The 12244-nt window shown below is 47.9% G+C and overlaps 1 protein-coding gene across 1 annotated transcript; it reads left to right on the top strand.

The window, feature by feature from the left end:
* The first annotated feature begins 204 nt into the window (after positions 1–204).
* On the top strand, positions 205–11449 carry ITLN2 (intelectin 2). The gene is made up of 8 exons (XM_003811861.5): positions 205–321; positions 597–660; positions 2312–2425; positions 3757–4004; positions 4336–4494; positions 4882–5002; positions 7010–7113; positions 9757–11449. Exons 1-8 carry the CDS (start codon positions 307–309, stop codon positions 9907–9909), a joined length of 978 nt encoding a protein of 325 aa, XP_003811909.1. The 5' UTR covers positions 205–306; the 3' UTR covers positions 9910–11449.
* Positions 11450–12244: the final 795 nt, after the last annotated feature.

The raw sequence follows: 12244 nt of genomic DNA on the forward strand, positions 1-12244 counted from the left end.
TGCCCCTCCTCAGATGGCGACAGTCACCTGTGTGGCCAGGAACACAGCTCCCTGCTCCTCCAGCCAGTCGCACATCCTTTCTCATTTCCACGGTCCCAGGCTCAGGTACCCTCAGAGGGAAGGGCTTCAGAGGGAGGGGCTAGCAGCCTAGGCTGCTCAGGGCTGGGCTGGGTAGGGCTCAGGTGGTTTGGCTCTCCACAGCTCTCCACATAAAGGGACCAGCACTTCACCCTTCATCAGGATCCTCTACAGGGGAGCTCCGAGTGTCCACTGGAAGGGAACTATCAGCTCCTGGCATCTGTAAGGATGCTGTCTATGCTGGTGAGAAAAGTGTTTTTGATCCATGTGTGTGGGAGCAATGATGCCAGCTCAGGTCTCAGTTTTAGAGATTTAGAGTTTCAGGGAAATGAGCCCATGGACCCTTGGGTATTTGTAGTGTTGGACAGCCGTGGGGGATATTCCAGGAGGTTCTAGAATGCTCATGAGCCCATCACTTTCCATTTGAGGATTCCCGACTCAGAAAGGTCAGGAAGTAAGAACGAGAGGATGACAAAGAAGGGCCAGCCAGTGACCTTGTGCATCTTGTTTTTCCTTAGAGGACAATGACCAGACTCTGCTTCCTGTTATTCTTCTCTGTGGCCACCAGTGGGTGCAGTGCAGGTAAATGGCTTCTGAGAGTAGGAGCTGCAGTTTCCTGGGCTCCCCTCTGCTGTGCAGGGCCTGGAGGGAGTAGAGCTGGGCAGGGCTCTGAAGTCAAGGCTCAAAGGGGAAGTCCTGGAGAGGCACGGAACCCAGGCTAGGCAGCCAACTTGAGGTGTGGACTGGGTGCTGATTTCTGGCCTCTCCTGGGGTCTGGTCTGAAGCAGTCAGGGTGTTAGCTCAGGTATTTCCTAGGGCTTGATTCTCTGCTTCTGTGGCTGTGAGGGGTTCATGGGGTGAGAGAGTAAGAACTGTGTCCCTGCTCAGCTGCTCTTGTGGCCTTGGCCTTGGGATCTCCAGAGGCAGCTGGGTGATCAGTGCTGTGTCCAGGGTACACCCTCCTCTAGTCGCAGAGGAGGATATGGTGAGAATAGAATCCTCACAATTCTATTCTTCCAGTAGGCACAATAGTGATATTTTTTCATTGATACTGGGTTTATTGTTTATTTCAATCCATCAGTTAAAAAAAGCACATTTACATATGTCATCTCATTTGATCTCCATGCGTATAAAGAAGTTATTAATGACATCTTAAAGATGAAGAAAAAGGATCAGAGATGTTAAGTGTCTGCTCAAGGAGGCACTGTCATCAGGGTTTGTCTGGGTTTTACCTTGAGTCCTGTAATTTTTTTTTTTTAGACGGAGTCTTGCTCTGTTGCCCAGGTTGGAGTGCGGTGGCGTGATGTCGGCTCACTGCAACCTCCGTCTCCTGGGTTGAAGAGCTTCTCCTGCCTCAGCCTCCCCAGTAGCCGGGATTACAGGTGTGCACCACCACACCCCAGCTAATTTTTGTATTTTTAGTAGAGATGGGGTTTCACCATATTGGCCAGGCTGTTCTTGAACTCCTGATCTTGTGATCCACCCTCCTCAGCCTCCCAAAGTGCTGGGATTACCGGCATGAGCCACTGTGCCTGGCCTGAGTCCTGTAATTTTACACTTTTTCCCACTCTGCCAGGCTTTTGGAATGATTTCTAGGCTTTTAGACTAATATACATGACCCTTCATCCACTGGCCTCTGTTAATTTTTCAGCTTTGGTTTCCAGACCTCTTTGTATTACAACATATGTTCCAGCCGCAATAAGCGACTGACCTGTAGTTTTTGGCAGGCTGGGCTGGGCTGGGCTCTGTTATTGCTTCAGGCCATCTCATGTGCTTTCTTCTCTCCTGGGGTGTACTCTCCCCTTTCCTTCCTGTCCTGTAGCCAGCTCCCATTCTCCCATCAAAATCAGCCTGCTCTGAGTTACGGCTGGTCCCTTCCCCAGCAGTTCCCAGGCCTCACCCCCGTTAGTGGGTTTGCCCTCCCATCTCAGTTGGGTCCCTTTCCATGTGCTCCTTCCTTGTAGAATGTAGTCTCTTGAAGAAATGTGTCAAATTGTCTTTGTCCGGTGTCTAGGTAGTTCACACAGTAGGTATTTAATTAAAATTAGTCGAGTGGAAGATTCCAGGTGTTTAACCTATACCAGCTGTTGGATCAGACCGTCTTAGCATAGGGAATCCCTGACCTCCTGGGACTTCAGAGCAGAGTGATGAGTTGATACAGGGGCAGAGATTGGCCAGGAAAGATGGCCTCAGTGGTCAGACTTCTAATGAGACTCATTCTCACATTTTCTAGCAGCAGCCTCTTCTCTTGAGATGCTCTCGAGGGAATTCGAAACCTGTGCCTTCTCCTTTTCTTCCCTGCCTAGAAGCTGCAAAGAAATCAAGGAACGCTGCCATAGTGCAGGTGGTGAGTAATGAACCAACTCAGCATTCTCTCTTTGAAGCCAGTTTTTAGCTCAACAGAGCCCAGTCATGGAAATCAGGAGGGACATATCCATATGGAGCCTGTTCTGCCCCCAGCTCCTACTCAAGGAGGTTTCTAGTGGGAATTTTGAGGCTTTTGTGTCCCATTCCAGTCACAAAGTCTTCTGAACACAGAGAGAATGCAGTGTTCCTGGTGACGCTTATGGTGGTGGCAAGAACTGTGATGAGTCTAAGATTTGCCCCTACTTGCCCCAGGTTTATAGATGCTGGCAGAAAACCTGAAACTCCTGAGCCAGAGACAAAGAGCTTTATTAATCACAGAAATAGCAGTAGCCAGAGCATCAGCATTTTCTTGTACTGGGCCAGGTGACATCTGCCCAAGTAGTGGGTTTGTCAAGCCGGCTGACAAATGTGGCTGGCAAGGAAACAACAAGCCCTTTTTAGAGCCAGAGAGTTTATTACTCACATAGCTAGCAAGTTCAAGATCGGCAAAAGTGTCAGCTTTTCCCATCCCTTGCCCCACAAGACAGCACAGAAAGGAGGGCGAGTGACAACACAACATGGGCAGTGGCTGAGGAGCCAGTCCATGCTGCCATAGCTGTTTCATAGCCTGTGTACCCTACGGGGTGGGGGTGAGTGAGGCAAAAAGCCTCATACCTCTTCAGAACCCAGGAGATGATGACACAGTCATATGACAGCTGTCTCATGACAGCCTCCACGAAAGATGGGAAGGGGGGTGAGAAGTGACCTTGTTGCAGCTCCTCACAAGGTTCCCATCTTTCCATGTTTCGGGAAGACCACAGGCTTTCTGCCAAGACTTAGGTCAGCTGTCCCTATGTGGCCTATGCACAAATGTGCAAGGTCACCAGGATGCCACCGTGGAGCCAGTCTCCTGCAAGCTTGTGAACAGGAGGGGAACTCTGAGCTTAGGGAAGCTGAATCTTATGAAATGGGCACAACCTTTGCTCTGAGCTGCACAGAGGCCCCATCCTGCTGTAGAATCAGATGTGGCGTGTGCTGATTTCTGGCCTCTCCTGGCCACAGGGTGGCACTGTCGAGAGGGAGATACCATCTCTTTCTCTTCTAAGGCTATTTGCTCTACAAACTCTTTGAAAAGATAGTGTGAAGCCAAGGCAGTCAGTGCCTCTGCTCATAGGTGAGCAGAACACAAGATGCGTGGAGCATCATCTTCCAGCAAGTATGTGTTGGAGTCTTCTGAGTGTACTTTTGACTTCCTAGGGCTTTTCTATTCATGGGGCTGAGATGAACCCTGAGCTCTCAGACAGGGAGGCTCTGGGCTGGTTCTCTCTACAGATGGCCTGTATTTTCTCCGCACCAAGAATGGTGTTGTCTACCAGACCTTCTGTGACATGACCTCTGGGGGTGGCGGCTGGACCCTGGTGGCCAGCGTGCACGAGAATGACATGCATGGGAAGTGCACGGTGGGCGATCGCTGGTCCAGTCAGCAGGGCAACAAAGCAGACTACCCAGAGGGGGATGGCAACTGGGCCAACTACAACACCTTTGGATCTGCAGAGGCGGCCACGAGTGATGACTACAAGGTTGGTGCCACTTCCCACCCACTAGGGTGAGGGTGAGGAGTGGAGTGTGGCTGGCCAACAGCCTGCAGGAGGGAGGGCTGGAAGGTGGGGATGTGGGGAAGGGCTGGAGAAGAAGAGAGAAATACAGGACTTGAATCACAACTTCCTCTCAACAAGGCTGTTAGGGCCCTGGGTGGTGGTGGGATCATCAGCTGGGAGTGGGGTGTCTGAGCGTGGCTGGCCATCTGCCTACTGATCCCAGAGCTCTCAGCCCAGCTGAGGCTGCACATGTGGACCTTCTGCCTCCTGGTACCTCCTGGCCCAGTCAGGCTCAGTGTCTGCTGCTTTCCAGAACCCTGGCTACTACGACATCCAGGCCAAGGACCTGGGCATCTGGCATGTGCCCAACAAGTCCCCCATGCAGCATTGGAGAAACAGCGCCCTGCTGAGGTACCGCACCAACACTGGCTTCCTCCAGAGACTGGGACATAATCTGTTTGGCATCTACCAGGTACACAGGGCTGCTGGCTGGGGGGCACTTCCTTTGGTGAACAGAGAGCCAAGTGTCTAGGGTAGGGGGCAGATCTGTCCTGTGGTTCCACATCACTACTGAGTGGTTGGCTGTTTCTCCTTCCTTTGATTCACTGTGAACTCATGTCTGGCCTCTCAGAAACTCTAAGCTAGGCAAGGAAGAGGCCTGTGGGACAGGAAAGCACAGGGAGAAAGAGACAGGGACAAGGGGTTTGGGGCTGTTGGGGAGACACAGCTATGGGGAAAAGCAGTCACTATTATTATGATTGGTTTTGGTTAATGGCAGTTAATTTGAAACCTCTCCTCCCCCCACACTGTGGCAGCATCTCTACTGTCCTCACAAAACCTTTCTTCTGGGTCTCTGCAGAAATACCCAGTGAAATACAGATCAGGGAAATGTTGGAATGACAATGGCCCAGCCATACCTGTGGTCTATGACTTTGGTGATGCTAAGAAGACTGCATCTTATTACTCACCGTATGGTCAACGTGAGTGTTTGCTCCCTAAGTCCAGTCATAAATATTTTCTTGTACTCTTGGAGAATGGTGGCAAATAACAACAATTAATAATTGCTAGTATTTACTGAGCACTTAAAATGCACCAGACTCTTGTCTTGGAACTTAACATGATTTTGTGTCATTTAATTACCATGAGAAAACTATGAAGTTAGAATTGCTGTTATCCCCATTTCACAGGACGTAATCCCAGGTTTCTTCATCACCACCTAGTATACTCTTATAATTGTGGGGAAAAGAAAAAGAGATCAGACTGTTACTGAGTCTATGTAGAAAGAAGTAGACATAAGAGACTCCATTTTGGTCTGTGCAAAGAAAAATTCTTCTGCCTTGATATGCTGTTAATCTGTAACCCTACCCCCAACCCTGTGCTCACAGAGACATGTGCTGTGTTGACTCACGGTTTAATGGATTTAGGGCTGTGCAGGATGTGCTTTGTTAAACAAGTGCTTGAAGGCAGCATGCTTGTTAAAGGTCATCACCGCTCTCTAATCTCAAGTACCCAGGGACACAATACACTGCGGAAGGCCGCAGGGACCTCTGTCTAGGAAAGCCAGGTATTGTCCAAGGTTTCTCCCCATGTGATAGCCTGAGATATGGCCTCGTGGGAAGGGAAAGACCTGACTGTCCCCCAGCCCGACACCCTAAAGGGTCTGTGCTGAGGAGGATTAGTGAAAGAGGAAGGCCTCTTTGCAGTTGAGATAAGAGGAAGGCATCTGTCTCCTGCTCGTCCCTGGGCAATGGAATGTTTCGGTGTAAAACCCGATTGTATGTTCTATTTACTGAGATAGGAGAAAACCACCTTAGGGCTGGAGGTGAGACATGCTGGCGGCAATACTGCTTTTTAATGCACCGAGATGTTTATGTATGTGCACGTCAAAAGCACAGCACCTTTTCTTAACCTTGTTTATGACACAGACATTTGTTCACATGTTTTCCTGCTGACCCTCTCCCCACTATTACCCTATTGTCCTGCCACATCCCCCTCTCTGAGATGGTAGAGATAATGATCAATAAATACTGAGGGAACTCAAAGACTGGTGCTGGTACTGGTCCTCCTTATGCTGAGCACCAGTCCCCTGGGCCCACTTTTCTTTCTCTATACTTTGTCGCTGTGTCTCTTTCTTTTCTCAGTCTCTCGTTCCACCCAACGAGGAACACCCACAGGTGTGGAGGGGCAGGCCACCCCTTCAATAATAGTTAAGAAAAGGTGCATACAAAACATTAGCTGGGCATGATGGCGCATGCCTGTAATCCCAGCTCCTCGGGAGGCTGAGGCAGGAGAATCGCTTGAACCTGGGAGGCGGAGGTTGCGGTGAGCTGAGTTCACACCACTGCACTCCAGCCTGGGCAACAAGAGCGAAACCCTGTCAAAAAAAAAAAAAAAAGTGCACACTGAGGTTCACAGGAAAGAACCACTAGCAGAGTGGTGAGAGAGATTTACTTTTGTTATGAAGGATAACTTTAATTATCTTACAAAAGACAGTTTTCAGTATAATAACACAGAAGTTAAGTTGTGGATAAAAAAATCAAAGACATCACTGTTTGCCTTTGATATTTTGATGAAAGCAGGTGATGGTCAGGGAAACTAACCCATGGTAATTGGATGAGAAGTGTGTAAACAGCAACAGGCAGCCACATCTGATCATTGCTTATTCCTGCTGGGCCTTCTCAGATCTTTTTGGTAATCTTTTTGTAGAGTCTAGTTTCTCCTGTAAGCTGTAAGCAGACCAGGGTCCTTTTGTGAGCCCCAGCCTTTGTCCTCTTGCCCCAGATGAACAGAGGTTTCCTTGGGGACAAGTTTAGGACTGACGTGCACCAGCCACTGGCCATAAAGGTACTGGGCTGCACCCCTACAGCCTGGGGTGTTTGGCTGTAGCCTCAGCTTTTGGCTTAGGGAATCCCTGGACTGGCCAATGGGACGCTGCTTCTAGTTCCTCCTTTGACTACTTGGCTGTTTCTTCACCTCTTCTTTTTCAGGGGAATTTGTTGCAGGATTCGTTCAGTTCCGGGTGTTTAATAACGAGAGAGCAGCCAACGCCCTTTGTGCTGGGATAAGAGTTACTGGCTGTAACACTGAGCATGTGAGTTTTTGGGGAGATCAATGGCCCATGTGTGGGGAAAAGAAAGAGAGATCAGATTGTTACTGTGTCTATGTAGAAAAGGAAGACATAAGAAACTCCATTTTAATCTGTACTAAGAAAAATTGTTTCTGCTTTGAGATGCTGTTAACCTGTAACTTTAGCTCCAAATCTGTGCTCACAGAAACATGTGCTGTAATGAATCAAAGTTTAATGGATTTAGGGCTGTGCAGGATGTGCCTTGTTAACAATATGTTTGCAGGCAGTATGCTTGGTAAAAGTCATCGCCATTCTCCATTCTTGATAAACCAGGGACACAATGCACTGCGGAAAGCCGCAGGGACCTCTGCCCAAGAAAGCCTGGGTATTGTCCAAGGTTTTCCCCCACTGAGACAGCCTGAGATACGGCCTCATGGGAAAGGAAAGACCTTACCATCCCCCAGCCTGACACCCGTAAAGGGTCTGTGCTGAGGAGGAGTAGTGAAAGAGGAAGGCCTCTTTGCAGTTGAGGGAAGAGGAAGGCTTCTGTCTCCTGCTCATCCCTGGGACTGGAATGTCTGGGTGTAAAGCTGACCACTCCCATTCATTCTATTCTGAGATAGGAGAAAACCGCCCTGTGGCTGGAGGCGAGATATGCTGGCAGCAATACTGCCCTGATACTCTTTGCTACACTGAGATGTTTGGGTAAAGAGAAACATAAATCTAGCCTATGTGCATGTGCTAGATAGACAGTACCTTTCCTTGAACTTATTCATGATACAGATTCCTTTGCTCACATGTTTCCCTGCTGACCTTCTCCCTACCTGTTGCCCTGCTACACTCCCCTCACTAAGATAGTAAAAATAATGATCAATAAATACTGAGGGAACTCAGAGGCTGGCACCGGAGCAGGTCCTCCGTATACTGAGTGCTGGTCCCCTGGTCCCACTGTTCTTTCTCTATACTTTGTCTCTGTGTCTTATTTCTTTTCTCAGTCTCTCATCCCACCTGACGAGAAATACCCACAGATGTGGAGGGGCTGGCCCCCTTCACCATGTGTGTGCATGGGTATGCACATGTGTGTACCTGTGTGGGGTGTATCAATGTGTGTCTCTGTGGTTACTCGCTTACTCTCATTCTGTTTACTCTCATTACTCTCCTGATGATGTCTTATGAATATAATTTATTTTTTATTTCTTTTTTTTTCTTTGAAGAGTCCTTTTCTTTCTTTCTTTCTTTTTTTTCTTTGAGACAGAGTCTCGCTCTGTCACCCAGGCTGGAGTGCAGTGGCGCGATCTCAGCTTACTGCAAGCTCCACCTCCCGGGTTCACGCCATTCTCCTGCCTCAGCCTCCCGAGTAGCTGGGACTACAGGGGCCCACCACCACGCCCCACTAATTTTTTTTGTTTTTTAGTAGAGACGGGGTTTCACTATGTTAGCCAGGATGGTCTTGATCTCCTGACCTCGTGATCCGCCCGTCTCGGCCTCCCAAAGTGCTGGGATTACTGGCGTGAGCCACCACGCCCAGCCTGAAGAGTCCATATTTTTAATAAAAATTAAGTGGTACAAAGTTTGGAGTAGTAGATGCCAGAAGTTGAGTATAATTTATTTGTCTTTTAAATCTTATGTATTTATTTATTTTTTTTTTGAGATGGAGTTTCACTCTTGTTGCCTGGGCTAGAGTGCAATGGCAGGATCTCTGCTCACTGCAACCTCTGCCTCCTGGGTTCAAGTGTTTCTCCTGCCTCAGCCTCCTGAGTAGCTGGGATTACAGGAATGCACTGCCACACCCGGCTAATTTTTTTGTATTTTTAGTAGAGATGGGTTTAGTAGAGATGGGTTTCTCCATGTTCTCAAACTCCTGACCTCAGGCAATCTGCCCACTTTGGCATCCCAAAGTGCTGGGATTACAGGCATGAGTCACCGTGCCCGGCTGAGTATAATTTATTTTAATGGAATTCAGTTTATCAAACTTTTCATTTATGGTTAGTACTTTTTATGTTTTCTTTAAGATGTACCTCCTTACACTGAGGTCGTGAAAATATTCTCGAATATTAATCTTAACTTTTAGAAGCTTTATATTTTTATTGTTTTTCCAGTCTTGTAGGAGACAGCACCACAGTTGTAGTGGTGGAAGATTGTATTTGAGGGACATCCTGTGCCTAGGGGTTGGAGGAAGAGAGCGTCAGAGCCATCAAGAACAAGGGCATTCACTTAGGGCCCCCTTCCCTCCCCAACTGACAGTCTGAACTCACGGTTCCATCTTCCCTGCCCCAGCTTTCAGCTTTTTCATTTTCCAGCTAAGATGAGGCAGCTATTCTCTCATGGAGGGACTCGCAGATTAGAATTCGGAGGATGACGACCACGTGGGCAGTGGGGGTGGACTAGAGTATATGTCTTTATGCCCTTTTCCTTGACAAGTTTCTCTACTGGCTCTGTGCTCCTCAGACTGTCCATTAGTGCGTGTTTGTGTATGTTCCTGCATGCATTACTACTTTAAAATACATGCATAGGGCCAGGTGCGGTAGCTCACACCTGTAATCCTAGCACTTTGGGAGGCCGAGGCAGGCGGATAACTTGAGGTCTGGAGTTCGAGACCAGCCTTGCGCTCACTGGTGTCAGCAGCAAATCAAATCCCTCACAGTGTTTCTTCTTTCTGTTTCCCAGCACTGCATCGGTGGAGGAGGGTTCTTCCCACAGGGCAAACCCCGTCAGTGTGGGGACTTCTCCGCCTTTGACTGGGATGGATATGGAACTCATGTTAAGAGCAGCTGCAGTCGGGAGATAACGGAGGCGGCTGTACTCTTGTTCTATAGATGAGACAGAGCTCTGCGGTGTCAGGGCGAGAACCCATCTTCCAACCCCTGCTATTTGGAGACGGAAAAACTGGAATTCTAACAAGGAGGAGAGGAGACTAAATTACATCAATTTGCAACTCTATGTTTCTTTGAATTCTTTTTATAAATTGGCTGATGTGTTGAGGGATATTTTAAAAGAATACCTATGGTTCTGGTGAATTCCACCTCAGATATTCTGGGCTTGCACAGTGGCTAGGAAGAACCCATTGAATAAAAATAAATGTTCACTTCAGCAACACATATACTAAAATTGGAACAATACAGAGAAGATTAGCAAAAAGATATATAAAAAAATTGAAAAATAAAAAGACATTCTGGGCCAGGGTTGGTGGCTCATGCCTGTAATCCCAGCACTTTGGGAGGCCGAGGCAGGTGGATTGCCTGAGGTCAGGAGTTTGAGACCAGCTTGGGCAACATGGCAAAACTTCATCTTTACAAGAAGTACAAAAATTAGCTAGGAAGTAATGCATGCCTGTAGTCCCAGCTCCTCAGGAGGCTGAGGTGGAAGGTTGGCTTGAGCCAGGGAGGCAGAGGTTGCAGTGAGCCAAGATCTCACCATTGCACTCCACCCTGGGTGACAGAGCAAAACTCTATCCAAAAAAAAAAAAAAAAGAAAAGAAAAATAAAGACAAAGACATTCTGGGTTTGGAATTTCAAGTCTCATCTGTCCCAGAACACAAGTATGTTCCTGTTTTTAGGAGATCCCTGAACTGGATTTAAGGACAAGAGAAAATATTTCATGTTAATTCTTCCTAATGCACCTTTATTAGCTAATTAAATAAAGCCTTCAATATAAACATATTAAAGAAGAGAAACAGGAGATAGCACAATCACCCATTTCTTTTATTCTTCCAGCTTTAGCAGACAGGGTAGTCTCTCCAGAGGTGCATGTGCCTGGCCACATCTGGAATCCCAACTCCAGTTGCTTACTAAAAAGGAGAGATGGCCAGGTGTGGTGGCTCACACCTGTAATCCCAGCACTTTGGGAGGCCGAGGCAGGCGAATCACGAGGTCAGGAGTTTGAGACCAGACTAGCCAATATGGTGAAACTCCATCTCTACTACAAATACAAAAATTAGCCAGGTGTGGTGGTGTGCACCTGTAGTCCCAGGTACTCAGGAGGCTGAGGCAGGAGAATCGCTTGAACCCAGGAGGTGGGGGTTGCAGTGAGCCAAGATTGCACCACTGCACTCCAGCCTGGGTGACAGAGCGAGACTACATCTCAAAAAAAAAAAAAGCCAGGCATTCCAATCAGGTCTCAAACAGGATGTTGACTACAGCAGTCCTGGCTGGTGAAGAGGGCTTGGACGTCTTATAGTTTTTTTGCTCCAGGTTGGGCGTGGTGGCTCATGCCTGTAATCCCAGCACTTTGGGAGGTCGAGGCAGGTGGATCACCAGGTCAAGAGATCAAGAACATCCTGGCCAACATGGTGAAACCCCGTCTGTACTAAAACTACAAAAATTAGCCGGGTGTGGTGGTGGGTGCCTGTCATCCCAGCTACTCGGGGGGCTGAGGTAGGAGAATCACTTGAACCCGGGAGGCGGAGGTTGCAGTGAGCTGAGATCGTGCCACTGCACTCCAGCCTGGGCAACAGAGTGAGACTGCGTCTCAAACAAAACAACACAACACAAAACAAACAAACAAAAAGTGCTTTGCTCCAAATGCAAATCTAATCATAACATTTCCCAAACCCATTACCACACTTTTTCTCCATTGCTCCCTATGGACTAGAGCATTGGTTCTCAAATGGGATGGGAGGTAGGAGGTGTAGTGGTGATTTTACCTCTCAGATAGGGTTTTTCACCTCTCAGATAGGGTTGCCAGATTTAGCAAATAAAGATATGGAAGGCCAACTTAAATTTGCATTTCAGATAAACAATCGATAATATTTTTAGTATGTTTGTCCCATGCAATATTTTACCTGGCAACCCTACATCTAGGGAACATTTGGCAATGTCTGGAGACACCGTAACCAGTGGTGGTGGAAGGCCTGGCAGGAGCGCTACTGACATCTAGTGAATAGAGGCTGGAGATGCTGTGAAACACCTTACACTGCACAGGACATCCCTGCTCCATGACAAAGAATGGTCTGATCTCAAATGCCAGCTGTGCTACCATTGAGAAACAGAGGATTTTGTTTAAATTCTATAGAATGGAAGTCATGAAGCCCTGACAGCTGAAGGCAATAAAGAACTTTTTTTTTTTTTTTTTTTTTTTTTGAGATGGAGTCTTGCTCTGTCGCTCAGGCTGGAGTACAGTGGCAAGATCTTGGCTCACTGCAACCTCCGCCTCCCAG

Source organism: Pan paniscus, chromosome 1 (assembly GCF_029289425.2).
Source record: "Pan paniscus chromosome 1, NHGRI_mPanPan1-v2.0_pri, whole genome shotgun sequence".
Classification (NCBI taxonomy): Eukaryota; Metazoa; Chordata; class Mammalia; order Primates; family Hominidae; genus Pan; species Pan paniscus.